This window comes from Dryobates pubescens, chromosome 7 (genome assembly GCF_014839835.1).
Source record: "Dryobates pubescens isolate bDryPub1 chromosome 7, bDryPub1.pri, whole genome shotgun sequence".
Lineage (NCBI taxonomy): Eukaryota > Metazoa > Chordata > Aves > Piciformes > Picidae > Dryobates > Dryobates pubescens.
In genome coordinates, this window is record NC_071618.1 from 14,277,396 (window position 1) to 14,299,365 (window position 21,970).

Here is a 21,970-nt window from a genome sequence, read left to right on the forward strand (position 1 = left end):
GTTGTTGCTTCTTTTTTCCCTACCCAGGAGAAGTCCATATCTCTTGAGAGACTGAACAAACACAGAAAAGTTTGATTTGTATCATACACAGGCAGGTTTTAATTTACCTACTAACCAAGTCCTTATAAATACTTATTTCTCTATACTGCCAAGGGAAACAAATACGCTTCTAGAATTTCAAAGGAACTTTGTCAGAGCCAGAACCAAAAAAAAATTGCTGACAGTCTCAATGGGCAAGCTACCACACTGTGAGTTCATGCAATTTGTGCAGGGAGGGAGCAGCTTTCTGCCCAAGATCTTCCTTGATGCAGTGCACTCTGGTTTCAGAGTCCGCTCTGTACATGTTCTACCACTGGCATGGTCCATAAGGAAGGCCACAGCTTTCTGCATAGGTAATGGCCATGTGTGCAGTCTAAAGACTTCTGATTCAGTTTTAAACCTCTACTACTCACATCAGAGTGTGTGGTACAGAAGAACAGGAACAATTCAGAGATCTGCCAAACAGAGAGGGACCTGGGGGTGCTGATTGACACCCGCCTAAACATGAGCCAGCAGTGTGCCCAGGTGGCCAAGAAGGCCAATGGCATCCTGGCCTGTATTAGGAATAGTGTGGCCAGCAGGAGCAGGGAGGTCATTGTGCCCCTGTACTCTGCATTGGTTAGGCCACACCTTGAGTACTGTGTCCAGTTCTGGGCCCCTCAGTTTAGGAAGGACATCAAGACACTTGAATGTGTCCAGAGAAGGGCAACAAGGCTGGGGAGAGGCCTTGAGCACAGCCCTATGAGGAGAGGCTGAGGGAGCTGGGATTGTTTAGCCTGGAGAAGAGAAGGATCAGGGGTGACCTCATTGCCCTCTACAACTACCTGAAAGGTGGTTGTAGACAGGAGGGGGTTGGTCTCTTCTCCCAGGCAACCAGCACCAGAACAAGGGGACACAGTCTCTAGTTGTGCCAGGGGAGGTTTAGACTCGAGGTGAGGAAAAACTTCTTCACTGAGCGAGTCATTCGTCATTGGAATGGGCTGCCCAGGGAGGTGGTGGAGTCGCCGTCCCTGGAGGTGTTCAAGAGGAGATTGGACGTGGCACTTGGTGCCATGATCTAGTTGTGAGGTCTGTTGGAACAGGTTGGACTTGATGATCCTTGGGGTCTCTTCCAACCTTAGTTACTGTGATACTGTGATACTGTGATCTCACTTTTGTTACCACACTGATGATCACAGAATAACGTGAGATATGATTATTTTTCATTTGCACATTGTAGTATTCAGTTCAAGATTATAGACACCTGAACTTAGGTGTGTTAATTCTGCATGTGAGGTAGGTGTTTAAGCTCTCAGCTGTGAGAAAGGGAGATACACAGTCAGATTCAGTGGCCTAAATAACTGAAGGCATTAAAAAAAAACACCAAAAAATCACACAACAAAACCTTTTTTAGGTACCCTAGCTGATCTCCTCTTACCTCTGCTAGCTGCTGCAGAAGGGCAAGGATGTTTGCAGGTCTTCTGTAATCCCTGCCAGCCCCTGTATTTATCTCCAGTATTCTAGGGCATGTCAACTGATCGGATAGAAGGCGGCAGGATGCCTCCAGGTACCTCCAATGATAAGGATTCAGAGCCATGTTTTTAATTTTATAGTCAGACTTCAGAAAACAATATATGGGAAAAAAATCTATCTGGAAAATCAGCCTTTTACCTCAGTGTAATGTCCTCTTATATATGGTTTAGCTTTCAGAAATGTAAAGAATAGTGCAAAATGACAGTGTGGCAAGATGGGATGGGAAAAGTCATGTAACGAATGCCTGACATTTATAGCCTTTATGTAATAGCACGTGACTTGCTTTGAGGTTTAATACAAATGGTATATGAGAAACTTTACAGTGTTCCTCTACATCCATCACCCTACCTCAATACCTGTTAGCTATTGTATTTCTCATCAGTATCTATTCTTAAGCTTCCTGTCTGTGCTGCTGTTACCTCTACTGGAAATGTCAAGCACTTTGGCTGCTATCTTTTACTAGATACATTGTTAAATGTGCTGCCTTTTCTGTTCTGTACTGTCTTCTTTTATATGCTGCTGAGTACAGTAGGTGCTGAGTACAGACTATTCCTTAAAGTAAGAGATATTTGCAATATGAGGAAGCTTCTCAATGAATTTGAGCTATAGGTGCTACAGAACACAATTATTTGCTTGAGTTCAAATGTGACGAATTTAGCATGCTGAGAGACAGTTAGCTAGTTAGGATGCTAATACTTATTCTAGCTACATATTATTGACACAAAAATTTTCTCATTTCTTGATTTGCATAACTCTTGAGAAACGTTAAGCCAACATTCACCGTGTCAATGTGTATGTTAAACATTTGTTTTGTCATAAACAGTCAGTTTGTCAGCTGCACTCCTTCCCTCAATACTTGATGGAGAGGCAGACATTTCCAGAATATGCTTCATTGCCAGGTTTTCATCATCTGTGGTCTTCCACAAGTACATTTTCCTTCATCTAGGGGAAGCTTGTATGATCCCCTTAGTCCAGCAGCCTAACTGGCCCACATGGGAGCAGTTAGTTGAAATGAAACCTGCCCTTGGTTGTGTGAAACTATTTCTTAAGATGAACTCATCAGACATTTTTGTAGTAAGAAATAACTATATCTTTAGTACAATCAAGAAATTGCTTTCATCTATAGGTCACAATGAAGATTATTGCCATGTCACCATCTGGCTTCTGGCAAAGCAGAAGAAATCGGTATGACCTCTTGGTGACATCTCTTGGAGTTATATGGGTGATACTTCACTTTGCCTTACTGGTAAGATTTACAAAATGCAGTGCCAGTGATTAAGCTTAATTTTGTCTGTTAAACACCAGCAGTACAATCACTGCTATTCATCCAGACGAAGCCTTGGAAGTTTAGTAAGGCTGAAATATGGCTGAAGCAAATGGAACTTGATGCTAAGAAGGAGTCTTTCTTATGGCCAATGATGAAATACAAAAGTTACCTTACTGTATAGATAGAGTCTGTAAATGTGGAAAACAGAAGTCTTTAGGAGTGATGTGAGTGCGGAAAGTAAATTTGAAGTGACTTAGAGTTCTTGTCAACAGCAATTTCATGAGCATCAAGGAAAAAAGAGAAAACTCACAGAATTCAGGCATAAGCAGGAGACTGGAAGAAGGCATAGATTCAGAATTACTAAACATACAATCTGTCCCAAATACAGCAGCAATTCTTGACTTCTGGGTTTGGTTAAGAGGTGATGTTTAATATAAAAAGGCATGGAAGAGAGGGAAGGAAATCATCTGCCCCTCCATCACACCCTAGTTTTTTTAATTTGCATACATCCCTGTTTCCCTTATTTACAAGGGAAGGAGAAAGAATAGTTGATACTTGTCATCAGTCCCAAGATGTCAATATCATAATCTTACAATGGCCACAGGCTTCTCTTTTGTCTGCCCCACAGTCTGAAGGAAAACCTGTCTTGTGTGACTTTGCCCTGACTTTAACAATTTGCTCTATAACACTGACTAGCTTGGAAGGCTGGAGGAGCTTCCATAAGCCAGCAGTTGTCTAGACAAGTAGCCTGGGGCTACTGGTCATACTTACAGCCCAATTAATAAATTTTATGGTTTCTTTCTTAGATATGTGAGGAGGTTGGATTAGTGCTTTTGAAGTAGTAGAGCATCTTCTGTTAGTTTCTTACTGCACCACCATTATTGAAATTCTGGTGCTACTAGTTTATGATTTATCTTATTACATATGGAAACTGCCCTACATTATTATTAAAAGACCAATTGTCATGATCTTCCATGTCCTGGGGGACAATGTATTAAGTCTTACGTGTTTCTGTTCCAGAATGCCTACACGTACATGATGGGGGCATGCGTAATTGTCTTCAGGTTTTTCTCAATTTGTGGCAAGCACGTAAGTATAAATTAGGAACTACAGCCACTGCAGTGCTTCAAGCAGCAGTCTCCAATTTTATGTATACTGTGTAATAACACAATATTATAGTTACTGGGAAAACTGCATCTTTTTGCCAAAAAATGTGCAATTTCAGTAACACACAGAATTTTAAAAATGTTTTCTAGAACTCTTAACATAAACTCTTTCTTAAAACTCTTAACACTGTGCTTCTCTCAGTTCTTTCCATTTCACCATGGGGTGATGTGCATGCTATTTATTTATTTTCTTTGCAAGACTAGTGGAGTGATGTTTAATGCACTCACCTTGTTATGATGGTGCTCTCTTAGAGAAGATTCTTCCTCCAGGTTGCAGGGCTGAGTCTTGGGTGTCTACAGTGTGTGTCTTACCATTGTAAAGGATTTATGTTTAAAATATATTAGGCCAAGATATTCTTCTGGAAACATTGACATGGCAACAAGGAAAGTCACTTCTAAACTTTAAATTTCTTTTGTGTTTACATTTTTTCTGGTGCAATTGTGGGTAGGCTGACAGAACAAGCATAGGCAGAGAACAAACACATTTGTTTAACAAGTGCTGACACTGCGTTCTCTTTCTGTAGAACTTCTTAGACTATCCAAACATTTTCTGTGAAGTCGCACATATTAAAGTAAATGTGATGAGAAGCCTGCTGTACTAGGTTGCTGGGGTTAAGAGCAGTAAGTCAGAGGGTTTGTTCAGTAAAGATAAAAAGTTTTCTTTCAATCAAACTGCACAGACCCTGTAGAGCCTTGGAAGTCAAAGTGAAAATCCTTGTTTCTCCTGTGCAGCCAGACCAAGTGATTGCCTTCAGAGCTTTCTCATTAATTCCAGAGTTTTGTCAAGGTTTTAACCTAGTCATCTATGCTTTCCCATTCGAGGCTGTACCAGTTTCACCAATTTGTCTGTTGTGATGCAGTGTGGTGACTGAAAATCAGCTGTGCACAATTCTATAGAAAACTGCAACCCTCAGTAGCAATTTTTGCATAGCATCTGAAGTGGTTAAGGGTGTTAGGACAATCTAGGGCAATAACTTTACCAAGAATAAAATGTACAATCTGCTTGCATGGGGAAGTTGTACTTATTACCTAGGCCTACAGCATATATAAGTTCCAAAATCATACTTCGTAAGATCTTTGACCAACATGCCTGAGAAATTACTAGTTCAATAAAGCTGTGCTCATCTTAAAGAAATCCACTTCTCTATACATCAAGCCATTCCTTTAGATGGGCTGCAGTTCCTGTGGTTTCAATCTAACACCATATTCAGATACTACTCCACTGTTCATGCAATGCTAGTTTTGATACTTCTGGAGTATACTGATCCTAGAATATTATAATGAAGGTTGTGCTGTGTTATTTCTGCAGTAATGTACACTGTATAATCCTATATATACTCTTTGTTGAATAGCAACATCTTGCAAGTTAGGCAGATATGCTGATCTCTTGAACAAGTAAAAAGCACACTAAATTTCAGAGGAAGGTGCAAAATGTTCAATTCTAATCAGGTCCATTAACATGTACGTATAAAGAATTCATTGTCAAAATGGCAGGTGCAATACCTCTCATTTATCTTTTATCTCTGCTTTCCTGAATGGCATCATGGATTGCTTTTTCTTTGTCCTTCCAGGTGACACTAAAAATGTTACTCCTGACTGTGGTTGTCAGCATGTACAAGAGTTTTTTCATCATAGTGGGAATGTTCTTACTACTTCTTTGTTATGCTTTTGCTGGAGTGGTTTTGTTTGGTACTGTGAAATATGGAGAGAACATCAACAGGTACAGCATGTACTTATAAATCACAGGGACGTTCTTTAAACAGCCCAAAACAAATTGCATTCTTCTAGAGACAATTTCATCCATGGTAAAAACCAGACAGTGTCTAGCTGAAGAGCTCTAAACATATTTTTGATAGGAGATACTGAGCCATCTTTCCAGTCCTTGTGCATTGGACCAAATGACACCTAATAATCCATCCAAGAGCAGACTGAGAGCTGCTCTTCATTATGTCAGCTGGAATATGCTTTGTAGCAGCACCATGCAAGCTGTTTAAACAGTGTGCCTGCAGCACCTTACTGGCATCACTTGGGAACAGTACCAGGCTGATATAGAAAGGGAACAGTTCTGTGAACTGGTTGTTAACTGAATATATCATCAGGAAGAGAATGGAGACAGGAAATGGCATCTGGCCTTGACTTTGCATTAGCTCTTTGATAAAATGAGCCAAAATTCTCAGGCCTGTGTCAAGCTGAAGTTCAGTTACTATGTCTTGTCATGGAATAAATAATTCAATGAGCTCATTCAAATAATACTTTAAAATAGTAGAACAGAAGAAAATGGAAATTATTTGTGTTTTTTCTTGCCAATGTTTTAGTTCTGGAACTTGAAATTATTTCTCTCTCTCAATCTTTAAAACAGGCATGCAAATTTTTCATCTGCTGGCAAGGCTATTACTGTACTCTTCAGAATAGTTACAGGAGAAGACTGGAACAAAATTATGCATGACTGCATGGTAGGTATGATGCTGTTATAGACAGAGAAGGCAAGAAACAGGAGACACTGTTACATCTCCGAGTATTTCCAGTACCTTAGTCTTATACGAATAGTGTTATGATTGTCTTTATCACTTCAAGAGATATCAGTGATCGCTAAACCTCAGAACATAACACACACTTTAAATATTCCAATCACACACTCACATTTTAATATTTAATGGGACTGGCCATTACATGATTTAAAAACAAAAATAAAAAGATGTTTTCGAAATCAGAAGTGCAGTAGCTCACTTTGACTGGGGCAAGGTGAGTTTTCAGATTAACTTTGTCTTTAATATCTGTGCTTTGGCTTGTTGCATGTGAATGGTAGCCTCAATGACCTCAAAAGTTGTCCCTGAATCATTTCATTTTGCCCAAGTAAATTTCTGTCTGTGGTTACCATTGTGATGAAAATCATATTCCCTTTTTAAAAATTAATGGTCAGGGAAGCTTTTTGAAAAACACCACGTTTCAGAGCACCAAGTTGTTTCTTTGTAGTGGTTTAATGCACAATGTGCCTTTTGTGTGTGATAGTGAAGCCTACAACTAGCCCTTTTTTGTCACACTCCTTGTTTTCTGATTTCTAACTACTAAAGGAATGACAGAAAACTGCCCACAATAATTCCCGTCAGTATTGTTCCCTAACTGGGAGGCCTTACAGAAGTTGTATGTGTTGCATCGATTGCAGAGAAATTAAGAGTATGTTTTAATTATTGGTTGACTTTGTTTTCTTTTGTTTTGAAGGTTCAGCCTCCATTTTGTACACCAGATAACAGCACCTACTGGAAAACGGACTGTGGAAATTATGCTGGTGCTCTCATGTATTTCTGTTCTTTTTATGTCATCATTGCATATATCATGCTAAATTTGCTTGTTGGTAAGTGAAAATATACAATAATAACATAAAGGTCTATCTTGACAATTAGCATATTAGACGTGAGTCTGTTATGCTATTAGGTATGTGGTTACCATATGCCTTTACTGTTACCTTATATTCCTGTGACAGTTTTGATACTTCTGTGGTATATAGTATGTGCTAAAACAGGAATCATGGAAATTAAAGGGATTTTTCAATGATGAGATGTGTGGATGTTGACTTGCTGGAACGAGTCCAGAGAAGGGCAACAAAGTTGGTGAGGGGTTTGGAACATAAGCCCTATGAGGAGAGGCTGAGGGAGCTGGGGTTGCTTAGCCTGGAGAGGAGGAGACTCAGGGGTGACCTTATTGCTGTCTACAACTACCTGAAGGGAGGTTGTAGACAGACGGATGTTGGTCTCTTCTCCCAGGCGGCCAGTACCAGAACAAGAGGACACAGTCTCAGGCTGCGCCAGGGGAGGTTCAGGCTGGATGTTAGGAAAAAGTTCTATACAGAAAGAGTGATTGCACATTGGAATGGGCTGCCTGGGGAGGTGGTGGAGTCGCCATCACTGGAGGTTTTCAGGAGAAGACTTGATGGGGTGCTTGGTGCTGTGGGTTAGATGTTTGGGTGGCGTTGGATTGGTTGATGGGTTGGACGCGATGATCTTGAAGGTCTCTTCCAACCTGGTTTATTCTATGTATTCTATGTATTCTATGTATTTGTAGAGTATAGTTACCCTAAAAAAATAGTATTTTCTGAGCTTTCCTTTCCCCAGTAAATTCCTTAGGAATTCACCTAATTGATTTAGAAGATGTTAGATTAGTCATTGCACCAGCATTTAAGATATCTCATTTAAAAAAGTGAGCACAGTGAATACTGACATAGCATGACCCTATATATATATAAAACCCATTCAATATCTTTGTTTGAATATACAGCTAAAGGCATTTAAACAACTGAATTCATATTCATTGTTGCTTGTAGATGTTAACTAGTTAGAATGTAACTAAAGTCTTTCTTTATGGTGTATTTTGGTTTTGTGGTTTTTCAGCTATCATTGTGGAGAATTTCTCATTGTTTTACTCAACTGAAGAAGACCAACTTTTAAGTTATAATGACCTTAGGCATTTTCAAATTATATGGAACATGGTTGACGACAAAAGAGAGGTAAGAAACTGATAATGAGCACAGAAATCCAGTATATTTATATTACAAATGTAGATGGTCATCACAATAGCATCTTCCCTCCTGGCTCCCTGAGAGTTGTTCCCTTGGAAGTTGACAGACTCACATCTATTTATGTCTGATCTTCAGAAAGGCTTTCATGTTGTTTTGTCTCTGTCTCCCATAAGATCCCCACAGAAAAAATGATGGAAGAGTAGCTGATATAGCAGAGGGTCATGCAGCCACTCAGAAGGACCTAAATAGGCTGGTGAAGTGGGATGATAGGAACCTCATGTGGTTCAATGAGGGCAAGTACAAAGTCTTGCACCTAGGGAAGAGCAATCCTCTGCAGCAATATATGCAGGAGGCTAACCAGCTAGAAAACAGCATGACAGAGAAGGACCTGGGGTCCTGGGGGACAGCAAGTTGAAGATGAGCTAGCAGTGCCCTGGTGACAGAGAGGGCTAATGGTATCCTGAGCTGCATTAGGCCAAGTATTGCCAGCAGGCAAAGAGAAAGGATCCTTCTCCTCTACTCAGCACTGGTGAGGCCACACCTCAAGTCCTGGGTCCATTTCTGGGCTGCTCTGTACAACAGAGATGTAGATATACTGGAAAGAGTCCAGCAAAGTGCTATGAAGATGATGAAGGGATGTAATAAAATATATATTTATATATTTTATATTTAATAATTCTTTACAAAGTGTATTTACAGGTTCTGTTATTGGGTTGTGGGTATTACATTCCACATATAGAGACAGTTAAACAATTTAAGCACAAATCTGAGAATTTCCAACACAGCGATTCAAATTGGAAATAAAGGTGCCACAATCTGCAGTTTCCCACAAAGGCAGTTCTGTAGCATATTAGCCAGGGACTCATGGCTTGTTCCCCTGTCCAGTATCTTCTCAGATGCTGGAAGTGGCTCTTGGCTCAGAGAGGGCTATAAAGGGCTTCTGTTCTCCCATTCCCAGTTCATGGTCTGGAGCTTTTCCTTGGCTTGGAGAGGGCTAAATGGACTCGCTTGTCTGTTCCATCACCAGGCTGTAGCCTTTTTGTGGCTCTTCTAGAAATTCAGTTCTCTTGTGGCTTTTCCCCTTTCTGCCTCTGGTGCAGGGCTCTCAGAGTATTGGTTGTCTTGGTCCAAGTGCAAGGCCCAGGTGTGGTTTGCCTGTTACGACTAGCCCTTCAGCTGCAACTCCAGCAGCATTTGGCTCTTGTTGCTTTCTGGGTGAGAACAAAGGCAAATTGCCTACCATCTCAGCTGGTTTAAATACTGACTGAAGACTATTTAATGCCTGTTGGTAACAGAGAAACCTGATAGCTGAACCTATATAATGCATATCCAAACATGGTCAGGGACACACACAGTTCACAGGTGTGTTACAAGGTTAATTACACTTGCTGCACATTTAGCTGGACCATCTGGACTCCAGAAAATGTCCAGGTTTGCACATTCACAGGTGCTTAGCCCATTGTCTGGGTTAGGGCATGTTTTGGGGCTTGTCGCTCCAGGACAAGAGACCAGAGCAGGTCTCCTAGGAGGCAAGACTGAGACACCTGGGGCAGTTCAGAAGGCTCAGGGGTTTCTCCTGAAGGGAGAGTGTAGAGGCAGGAGCCGGGCTTTTTTCAGTGATGCCCAGTGATGGTATCAGAGGCAATGTGCACATATGGAAACACAGGAGGTTGCCTCTGAGCATCAGGAAAGACTTTCTCACAGTGGGGGTGACTGAGAACTGGCATGTTACCCGGGGAGGGTGTGGAGTCTCCATCACTGGAGACAGTCAAAAGCCACCTGGACACGATACCAGAAAACTGGCTTTGGAAGGTCCTGCTTAATTAAGTAGAGGGGGTTGGACAAGGTGACCTGCCAACCTCAAGCACTCTGTGATTCTGGGATGAGAAGGGCATCTGGGAGTCTCAACTGTTCAGGAGCCCACACAAGCTAAATCATCACCTGAATGACTGAAGCCATCACTAGGATTTTTAAATTAACAACATTACAAGAAATTGGTTGCTTGTATTTTGTGTGTGGCTGTGGTGGAGGTGGAAGCTGCAGTCTGTACTGGTAGAGGTGGTGAGTTCTACATCCATCATGCTCCACACTGACAGCATCTCTCTGACATGGAACAAGACATTACAGCAAAAGTAGTTCCAGTCAGGCTCATTTAGCAGAGCAAAATTTTAACAGAGTATGGGTACCTCCATTTTGGAGAGAAATACTTTCAGTCCTGATTTTTTAACGGCATATCAAAATCATTGTCACAAAACTAGGTTGACTTTTAGAGCAGAAGACCTTTGAAAAGCCAGTAAACTCCCAACACTCTCCTGTCAAAGATGCTGAGAAGAGGGGACAGGTTTACAGCCAGGCATAGGCCTGACTGTAAATGTTTTAAGCGTAGTTTAATTTCAGTTTTTCAAAGGCAGTTCTTTGGGCATGCAGTTCTCATTATAAATTAATGCAAATGAAGAAACTAAATCCCCAAGCAATTTTGACAATTTCTGGCAAAATTAAAAGCACAGATTCTCATTGTATCAGTAAAAAGAACAGCAAAGACTTCTGTAAATGTGCTGACGACCTAGGTGGCTGCATCTATATATTCTTCTGTAATGTATTCACAGTGACTTAAATAGGCCAGAGTTTGACACAGAGTCTTCAGAGAAATAGTGTTTCTCTCACTGATCAAGTCAAATGTCTGAGCTGGTTGTTAGGTCACAGTAATAATTTACCATCTATTATGCTATGTTACCCAGGGAGTAATCCCTACTTTCCGAGTGAAATTTCTGCTGAGACTTCTGCGGGGCAGGCTGGAGGTGGATCTTGACAAAGACAAGCTGCTGTTCAAGCACATGTGCTACGAAATGGAACGGCTCCATAATGGTGGTGATGTCACTTTCCATGACGTGCTCAGGTACTCTTGAAATATTTAGAATAGAATAGGATAGAATAGAATAGAATAGGATAGGATAGAATAGAACAGAATAGAATAGAACAGAATAGACCATGTTGAAAGAGGCCTTCGAGATCGTGTCCAACCTATTATCCAGCCCACCTAATCAACTAAACCATGCAACCAAGCACCCATATTCTCTAAATCTGTATGAGTGTAATGGCCTGTAGATCTCTCCAGGCTAACAGATGTTCATTAGGCACAGGAAAAGTCAAGACTTGTAGCCACAGAGGAACTGCTGTTTTAAATGGGATGCAAAAATTAGATTTCCCTTTTTCCTGCAAAAAACATTAGTGATGGAAAGCATAGGGCGTAGGGAATCAGCTGTAAGTAATTTCAATGTTTTCATTGGAAACAGTTTGTCATCAACAGCAGTCAGGTGTTGTTCCTGTATCCCAAGAAATGAAACATTGTCTCCACATGTAGCAACAGGACAGTGAATCTGACTGGAAATAAAACAGAAATGGGTATCTTATCTGAGGATAAAATCTCTGGGGAAAAAAAAAAAGATTCAACAGAAATGCCCTAGTTGCTTACAGCTCAGTAGCTTACCTGTGTTGGATAACTAAATGCAGGTGATAAGGATTTCATTCATTTTGAGTGCCACAAATCTGTTCTGGAATCATAAAAAAACATTTTTTAGCTTCAAATGAAACTTTATTGAACACACCTGAATTATGTATTATTTCACAAAGATCTTAAGTGTGAGTTTTGATCTTCTAAATTGAAAAGTAAGGTCACCAGAATCTAAAAAGAAAAAAGAAAAATAAAATTAATGTTTCTTCTAGTATGCTTTCATACAGATCTGTTGATATCAGAAAAAGTCTTCAACTGGAAGAGCTGCTTGCTAGGGAACAACTGGAATATACCATAGAAGAGGAAGTGGCCAAACAGACCATACGCATGTGGCTGAAGAAGTGCTTAAAGCGAATCAGAGCAGTAAGTAAAGCTAAACCAGGATCTAAGCATATGTAGAAATTGTATTGATCAACCATGCTGGAATTTTCTATCACTATGCATCACTGACTCTGGACTCACAATATTTATGTGAAGAAGTACATGGCGGTCTCTAACTCGGGAAGGGAAAAAAAAAAAAAAGGTGTGTTACAGCTCACTTGACAGTGCTACAAAAATGAGCATCTTTTGAAGGCAAAAACTGTCTGCCTGCCAAAACTTTATCTGCCTTTTCAATATAGCAGCAATATGCACGTACACAGACCAAAGTCAAAGGAATAAAATAAAAACAGTGCCATTTAATGAAACCCCATATGCCTAGTCTTTGCTCTCAGAATGTAATTGTATAATTTCCTTGCCTCTACTGGCAGAAGGTGCTATGATCAGTCACCAGCAGATGACTCTTCAAATGGAGCCCGTATCAAGATAGATCATTTGAATGAGCCACTATGGTAACTATGAGTGCCAATGAGCAGTCTGTACATGCAAATCAGGTACATGAACTATAGCACACAGTAGCTGTGTTTATGCCAGTAAAATAAAGCAGAGCCAAAGCACTCGCTCAGGACTGGGCTGGGGTCAGCCATACTCATTAGCATGTTCCTCAGCACAGTTTTGACCCATGCACACTCATTTTCTACCAAACCACTCCTGTAGGAGCATCACTGGCCCTCATATATATAGGTCAAGGTGGGAACTACTTCGAGTAGGCAGTGGTTGAAGTTGTCTTGTGTGGCAGAGGGAACATTAGCCCAGTTATGCAAGTGCTTGCCTGGTACTTGGCTTCAACACTGTAGGAAATTCTAATCTGTTTAATTTACTAGTGTTGACCTAGCTAGTGCTTCTGAATTCTGTTTACCCAGTACTGCTAGGTTTTGCAGTTATTCTTTTGTGGTCTTCCAAAGCCAACTCATCTTTTATATATAAAGTTACAATCTTCTTGTCCTGATAACTTATTTTTCAGTTATTGTAGGGCTAAGTCCAGGTTTTGATGGATTTTTTTTTTTTTTTCATGAAAGTTTACTTCTTTTGAGTGGAGCTTTTCCACAGAGATCTGTGATCAGGGGATTTTTTTTCTGTTCATAAATTTATTAAAAAAAAAAAACCCTAACTGGACAATTCAAACATTATGCATAGGCCAGCTGAAACGTCAGCATTCAAGGCGTATTCAGATTAATTTTGGTCTCATCTCTGTAATAATAATGCCAGTAGATTTAGTCTCAGCTCTCAGTTCTGGGTTTGTTCAACTCCGTTGTTCATTTCATTATGATATCGAATTACACTATGTTAAAGTAAATATGCTGTTCGTTTCACTCTAGTGGTATGGTTCAGATCATTTCACATTATATGAACCTTTTATAAACTGAATGTAATTATGGAAGTTAATATATATTTTCAAATTCCCTTGTTAGTTTCTAAGTCTCCCTGGAGGGAGCATGTGAAAACTACCCAGGAAAGTGAAACCTTTCATCAAGGCTGTTTATTTTCATTTAAAGGCAAATTAGATTGTACAATCATAATGGTAGTGGTTTTCTTTTTCTATTTGTGTTGTAAATCTTATATTCAGTCCCAAGGTTTCCACTACTGTTCCATTCAGTCTTACTGACAGCTCGTTCCTAAATCCATGGAAGAAATTTGACTTTTTTCATTGCCTTCATGTAATTCTTAGTAAATCTCTACCAATGTCCTTGTTTCTTTTTCTTTCCAAGAACTTTCAGCTCATAAATTCAGAACTTTTGTGTTTTTCACCTCTAGGTTTGAACCTAGGATTTAGCAACTTGCCTTCCACTTAATATAGGTTATAAGTTTGATCCTCTATTCCCTACATAGAGGTTAGACATATGCTGGAAGTCACTTTATGTAACTAACTGATACATGCAGCTTCGTTGATGCACCTGGTGCCCACATCTGGCTCACAATGTTTGATTAAGTATGTAGAAGGTTTTTTTTAAAAAAAAAATCAAGCACTGTGACACACCAATGAGAATATTTTTGTGGTTATAAATTGTACCTTGATAGAAACAACAGCAGTCGTGCAGCATTATCCACAGTCTACGAGAGAGTCAACAGCAGGAGTTGAGCCGATTTCTGAATCCTCCCAGCATTGAGACAACACAGCCAAGTGAAGATATGAATGCTATTAATCAGGATAACAGTGCACAGCCAGAGGTATGTTAACCAAAAGACTATCAGCTACTCAGAACAAACTTAGAAAAACTTCCACATTTCTTGTGTGTTCTTTTTTCAAACATAATTTTAACTGGAAAAGTTGAAAACAATATACTGTTTTACATAGATCTTCACCTTCAGATATGAAGGCAAGATGGTCTAAGGCAGTAATTACCCAGCACTATAAAAGGCAAACTCAGCTGTATGACTCTGGCATCTCCAACTTTCAGCTCTATCATGATTACAGGCTTTGAGATGTGAGGCTTTCCTGTTCAAATATTCTGAAGTAGTGTTTGCACTGAAAGTGGTAACACTGGGCATGCTGGGTCACCTGAGTAGGAGTCCTGAGCTCTTCCAGGACAGGGAATGAAAAAGTTACAGTGTATGGACTCCATGGCAGAAGGCTGAGAACAATTTTGTGTCCTTCAGTAGGATGCAATACAGTAGAGTATAATGGAATTGAATCCAAATGGTCTTTCCATTTTTTTGTACTGGTAGTATACTAAAAACCATTCTGCCTTAACAAATGGCAATATATTTTGTTTGCATTCATGTGTAAAGCTTTGAAATAGTAGAGAAAGATAATCCTGCTATGGGATTATCTTATCAATGGGGAACTATGACTGAAACTCGTTTTCCTCTGTTCAGACAAGTAGCCAGCAGCAGCTCCTTAGCCCAACACTTTCAGACAGAGGGGGCTACCGACAAGACTCTGCAGATGCTGGGAAGCCTCAGCGGAAAATCGGACAATGGCGTCTGCCATCAGGTAAGTGAAAATTGTTCATCGGTGTAGACCCCACCTGCCAAATGATTATTCTACAACAGCAAGGCCATGTGAGGCTTCATGATTCACAGTTCTGCCTCCCACCTACTGCTTGCACCTACATCACGGTTTCTCTACCCTCACACATGACGAAAAACAGCAATCTCTCCTTCTTCCTGGTTCTGAAAGTATGGAAGATGAGCCTCAGCATTGCCATGTGCAGGTGGCTGAGTTTTTTAACTTTATCATACATTTATGCAGGATCTTTGGATTAAGAGTATATAGCATATGTTTGGATAGCATCTTGTGCATTTAGGGTTCTCTGTTATAAAATAAAGCACAGAGAAAATGAATGAAGTTTTTCCTAACAAAAGGAATGACTTCTGAGTGCTTTGTCTTGTCTAAGCATACCAGGCCTGTGACTTTGACCTTACAACATAATAGCTCATTTTTATATCTTCAGTTCAGGAAGGAGTTGGCCAGGTGTACAATCAGTTTCCCATTCACTTTTTTTTCAGAAACAGGAAACATACTCAGGTTATTCCAGTAACTGCAGTCCACTAGAAAAGAGAGGTTAAACTATGCCATTATAGGAGGGTGCTTATAGGAGGGTGGGAGAAGTGCATAGATGCAGTCTGAGGCCTTACTAATTTTTTTCTCAAGAGCACTCTCTGCCACCTGAAATAGTCTCTCTTAAAGTTCATGTAGACTTCTGTTGCCTGCCACACTCGTGACCAGCAGGTTATACGTGTGCACATCAGCCTTCTTTCAGCCCTCATCACTCAGTCCTATTTCAAGTCAGAGCGCTGCCTTCAAAGGTTTTCATTGTGCAGACCCTAGGTAGAAGAGATGGCCCTGCTGTACAATTAACCCTACTTTTATGACCAGAGTTCTTGTCCAAGAAACAGGACAATATAATAGAGAGTTTTCAATCCATGTTTTCACTGAGCAGCAAAGATCAACATTTTGTTGGAACAGAGAGAAAAAGTAAAAGAGGGAACGTGCTAAGGAGGAATCATACTATTGGAGCAAACTGGATAGGTTTTTCAAGTGAGAATCAGGAGTCAGTTCAGGGTCTCCCTTCTTAGTACTAATCTTGGCCACGTCAATCTTAACTGTTTCTCAGTGGATGGTCTCAGAAAAGGAGGGTCACCCCCATGTACTTTCCAGCCAGGCAGATGGTAAGTAGTCTGCCTCCAATCCAAGAAAGCCATGTTTTAAAAATCATTAATAGCATCATTAACATTATGGGGTTTGTATACATACACATATATTTTAATGCTTTCTTCAACCCTATCAGCAACAACCTACTGGCTTCCACTCCTAGGCCATAGTTAAATATCACTTCCTAGGTGTATCTGCATCCACTGAGTGTACTTTTTTTGTCCCTTTTTGTGGAAGTTACCACTTTTTTCCATTTTGCCAGCTGGTCAGCTCATGTAAGTACTGCCTAAACCATTCACGTTGCAATTAGCAAGGTAAGAATTGATCTATTGCATCGGCTACCACAGCAGAAGGAAATGAGGCACTCCTCGGTTAAACTGCCCTAGGGAGTGGTGTGAATAGCTGGAGCTGAAAGAAACACCTTAGAAGAGAGCCCTACTCGTTCTGTACTAAGTCAGTTTTAAGCTGCCCAGGTCCAGCTAGTTCTGTCTACCTGAATTGTAAGTAGAAATGTTGGGGAAGCAGGTCTACTCTAATGCAGAACTTTCTGTTTAATTTCATAGCCCCCAAACCAATAAGCCATTCAGTGTCTTCAGTCAACCTACGCTTTGGTGGACGTTCGACTATGAAAACTGTTGTATGCAAAATGAATCCCATGTCTGATGCTGCTTCTTGTGGATCCGAAGTCAAGAAATGGTGGACAAGACAATTAACTGTGGAGAGTGATGAGAGTGGAGAGGACCTTCTTGATATCTGAGAAAAAATTAAGTTCAACTGCAACAACAACCACTTCAAGTACAATCTAATTTTACATGTTTAGAGCTGAAGACACGGTGTGCTGTATGATTTCTGTGAATTCAATGCCATATTTTTTCGAATGCTTATCCTTGTGCCATATGAAGCATAGCACACGCTTCTTTGTTAGGATTCACCTCTCTAGGCACTGATTGTACTTTAAGAAATCTGCATACAGCAGCAGTACTAACGAAGCCAGAGAGACTTTTTTGCCTTTAGCGGACTGAGCGTTGAAAGATTTAATGTGTTCTGTAGCTACGTAATGAAAATGTATTTTGATAGACACACCTCTGTGCTTTTCTTCAGCCTGCACCATACTTTAAAGTGGCAACAGTTTACAATACAGGGGTAATATATTTCTTCTTTTTGAGTTTTCCCTCAGTTCATATTTAGTCACATTGCTGTAGAAGGATTTTATTATTCACAAATGACCTGAAGAGGTCAGCACTGACTTCGTGTTCAAGGGAAGTATTTTTACAAAGTACAGATTCTGAATTACAATTCTCAGCTTTTTCTGGACCTTTTTTTTAAAATGTACAAGATACAGGATAACTCATTTTAAAATCTGAAGGTGAAGGATCAGCTTTTAAGATGTACATATCTTTGGGATTTGGTTAATTATGCAAAGAGCTTGGTTTTCGTAGAGAAAACAGGGAAAGAAAAAAAAAAACAAGACATGAAAACTGTGCATTTAAGCATCCAGCAAATTACCTCCATGTGAAAAACATCATTTATGCTTTGTTTTAATATACTGGTTACATATATATGTATGGTGTCATTATTCTCATGTTAATGGGTCTCATTTCCTCGTGTAGTACTAAGATAACTTTCTTCTTGTCTGTGTGTGATACAAACTAGCATGTCGGGGATTCTAATTAGAGAGTAGTATTGTATGGCTTTTAAAATACAGTTCAGTTTTGCCTATATGGGTAGAAGTTAATTTTACTGACCCATCTTACTACTCATGCTACAGCCCTCCAAAGCTAAGGCATGACACTGGGCTGTAGTTAAGTACCTTTGTCTTGTTTGTTCTAGTCCATCATATTTTGAAGTGTTAACCTTCTTTTATTTTATGAAGCACCAGTAGTGCTGTATTATCTCTGGTGAAAAAGCAACTGTCCCTTTCATAAAAGTTTTTCCAGTGAAAGGCCAATGCTATACAGATATGGAGGTGGAGAAGAAAAGCCACAAAATGCAGCAGAGTTTGTTGCTTTCAGAATTTAAGGCTGTCTAAAACTTTGGGGTAAAAATGTGCCCTTCCCTCAGGGAAGAACTAAGAGGTTGCAGATTTTGTAGCTCAGCCCTCGACTGGGGTTTTTAGTGTAGCTGGGACCTTTCTGTTACCATTGTTTCCTATGGAAATGATAGGTTGCTCTAACATGGCCTGATTTGAGATCTTGTAAGAGGCTCACAGTTAATGTACATCATGACTTTTAAAAACATATCCTTTACAAAGCAGACAAAAGCCAGTGCTTTGCAATGCTTTCTGGCCAAGATATTAATGCAGAGTGGTCAGAATACAGCATTGTTTCCACAGATGCCTTCACCATAAATGCAAAATTAGTTTTGGCCATATAATAGTTTTCTTGGCATCTATCAATGTTTAGTTCCCTGTGTATGGTTGAACATGGTTTAGATATTTTTTTGTAAACAGTTGTATTGAACACATCTGTATTTTGTGGTTTCTTTGTGTGTTGGGGTATATTTAAGTTTAAATCTCGTCAGCTGTAACTCTGTAGTAACAGAACATGCGCAATTTCTTGTTTACTTTATCAACCATCAACAGAACTTCATATGCAAATCCATTACTTTGTGTTCTGTTTTGTGCTTAAGTTGAGCTTTTCTGTATGCAACAAAAACATAAATACTAGATTTATAAAAGATAGTTTCTTTGAAAGTTCAATAATATATTGAGCCACAGATCTTTCTGAACCATTCTTGCTGCAAATCTTCTTTTTAAAATATCTGGCAAACATTTTTTCCTTGCCTTACACTACCCTGTCAATAAAAGTGAGTTGCTTTAAGCAATATTTCTCCCTCTGGTTTTCATTCTAGCTTCATTCACAATATCTGGCTCATCTGTGAGAATGCTGCGTCGTGGCTATCTCTGTGGTTCGTACAGGATTATTTAAAGAGATGCTTTCAAGCTCTTCTAACAGGAGGGCCTTAGCTTTTTTTGTTTGGTTGATTGCTTGTTTTTTCCTTCTTTACCCTCCCCCCCTTTTTTTTTTTAATGAGAAGTCCAGCCACTGATGTCATCAGTACTGCCACAAGGGGTCTCTTTCCAAAAAAAAATGGAACTAAATAGAACTGTTCTTTATTTATTTATTTTTATTTAACCCACTTTGTTTGCTTTAGATGGATGTGAATATGCATGTGTGTGTGGCAGGGGGAGCTTGTGGTGGAAACACAGTAGTGGTTGCACAGACTGCTTTCCAATATCTTCCAAAACACTGGAGATCCCTTAACCATCTAATTTAACTGGCAAGCTGACTCTGAGAAAGCAATGCTCACCAGTTTATTCCTCCATTTTATGTTTGCAGATAGAGGAAGTGAAATGGAGTTTAAAAAATAGGAAAACAGCATATACTCAAGCACCCACGTGAATAGTTTAAGATTAAAACCTCCTTAGTATGGCACCCCTGTGTTAACCTCCTACTCTGCAGCAAAGAACCAATGCACATTTGCACATGAAGGTGAAGAAGCAGAGAAGCAGAGATGAAGAATGACTGAAGTTCAAACAGCCTGCACAAACAATGAAGAGACACAAATAGGAAGTGCTGCAGCAAGAAATCAGTCAGTCCAGACAGCCTGAAAGGAAAGTTCAAACAACAGACCCAAGACAAAGGTAAACAAAAAATTACCAGGGGACTGTTGCTACCTGCAGTGCTTTTGGCTCCTGGAATGAAATCCAGAGTTACTCTATACAAATGTGAAGAAGAAAGTGTTTAGAATCTTTTCCATCCACCATGGGAACTCCATTCCATAGGAAGCAGTTGTAAGTCTTCATGGCTTGGATGGGCAAAAACTGCAGTGCATGTTATCAGTGCTCAAAGGAAAACAGCTTGTGGGAAGTCTGAGAACATGCAGCAAAGATGTGTATCGATATCATTCCACAGTCAATTCTGATTTCAGAAAATCACCTTTGTAACAAAGAAATTAATAACCTGAAATTATTTGCTACTGGAAGATTTCCAACTGAATTAAGAGAGCTAAAAATGTGAAGTACATTTTTATCTGGCAAGGTGAAAATAACTGTCACTGTCTTAACTCATGAGGATCAATCGGGTTTAAATATCTTCAGAATAACATTACCTTCATTGGTGTCGGCATTCAAAGACTGGTATCACAGTTTCTGAGGAGCCAAAGGCTTAGATGCCAAAAGAAGTGAAAGACTTTTGGACAATAATCTTTTTTGTTGTTTTCTTTTATTCACAGTATGCTTACAGCTCTTGTTACTATGCTCATAAGACTGTCCATCAATAAGTATAGCAGGAGAAGAGTTCATGCTTTTGTAATGGTGCGTTTGGAGCCCCAGCAAATAAGATGTGTGTACAACCCAAGAATGTGGTACTCTTCCTGGAATGTTTCCACAATTAAAAGCAAACACTGGCTTGAGCTGTCAGTCAAAATTACCAATAGGATTATCTCAGTCTCACCGAATTTAGCTCTAAGAGGCTAAATTCATTCCTTCTATTGAAGAGAGTTTAGTCACACCATAGATGAACTTTCTGCAAAGCATGGGATGATGCTGGGAAGTTGGCTGCCCTGGTTTGTTCAACTGCTCTGCAACACAAAGGGAGCTTCACTAGAATTCAATTAACTTTCCTCTTCATCCCAAGGGTGCTAGTGTCGGACCCCATTAGCAGCTCTTGCCCATTGTTCTCAATGAAGAACCTCCAAGCACCAAGTTATTAACCCATCAGTGAGCTAAGTGTACAGGCAGTAATGTTTTATCCCCTTTCCACAAGTTCCTGTATCAGATACTTACTCCAGCACCCTTAGTGCTTTTATACTAGGAAGGAAGGATGAAATGAAGGAGTAAAAATAAAAGGGAAATAAAGAAAATTGGGGGGGGGGAGGAAGGAAAACAATGGAAAAGAAAGAATAAGGAGTTACCTAGGTGTTGAGTTTGGGATTTTTTTCTTCATTGTAGTGTCAAGACAAGGATTAATCATTTGAAACTCAAAGAGGGTAGATTTGGATTACACATAAGGGATAAATTCTTTATGATGAGAGTGGTGAGACACTGAGCCAAGTCTGGAATTGTTGAAGGCCAGGTCGGATGGGGCTTTGAGCAATCCAACCTATTTGCAGATGTTCCTGCCCGTGACAGGAGGCTTGAATTAGATGATCTTTGAAGATCTCTTTCAACCCAAACCATTCTATGAATCTGTGTTTCCTATAGATCCTTAGATACTTGGCACAAGAACAATGCCCTGTGTAAAAATGGCATGCAAGAAAAAGTGGACACTGCCTTTTGTTATCAGGACTTTAAAAACTGCAGAACAATGAACATTTTCCTCTCTACTTGCTGAAACTTCTTCAATCAAAACATTGGTTTGCTGACATCACTGTGGGTCTTCTTCCCAATCACTTCAAATTTTTCAAAATCTAAATGTTACCTGGAAGAAACAAGTAATTTCTCCTAGCTTCTTCTCAGCTACATGCCAAGTCCTCTAGTGTGACCAGA

General features: G+C 39.8%; 1 protein-coding gene across 3 annotated transcripts in view; it reads left to right on the plus strand.

Annotated features, from left to right (window-relative positions):
* NALCN (sodium leak channel, non-selective) overlaps positions 1 to 19,358 on the plus strand; it is a 240,213-nt gene extending 220,855 nt beyond the window's left edge. For all 3 annotated transcript variants that reach the window (XM_054162907.1, XM_054162905.1, XM_054162906.1), the window contains 11 exons: positions 2,678 to 2,797; positions 3,839 to 3,907; positions 5,556 to 5,704; positions 6,344 to 6,437; positions 7,204 to 7,336; positions 8,370 to 8,485; positions 11,236 to 11,393; positions 12,221 to 12,371; positions 14,406 to 14,555; positions 15,204 to 15,321; positions 17,046 to 19,358. In XM_054162907.1, coding sequence (XP_054018882.1) covers positions 2,678 to 2,797; positions 3,839 to 3,907; positions 5,556 to 5,704; positions 6,344 to 6,437; positions 7,204 to 7,336; positions 8,370 to 8,485; positions 11,236 to 11,393; positions 12,221 to 12,371; positions 14,406 to 14,555; positions 15,204 to 15,321; positions 17,046 to 17,239 — 1,452 coding nt within the window. In that variant the 3' untranslated portion in view covers positions 17,240 to 19,358. The remainder of the gene's footprint in view (positions 1 to 2,677; positions 2,798 to 3,838; positions 3,908 to 5,555; positions 5,705 to 6,343; positions 6,438 to 7,203; positions 7,337 to 8,369; positions 8,486 to 11,235; positions 11,394 to 12,220; positions 12,372 to 14,405; positions 14,556 to 15,203; positions 15,322 to 17,045) is intronic.
* Positions 19,359 to 21,970: the final 2,612 nt, after the last annotated feature.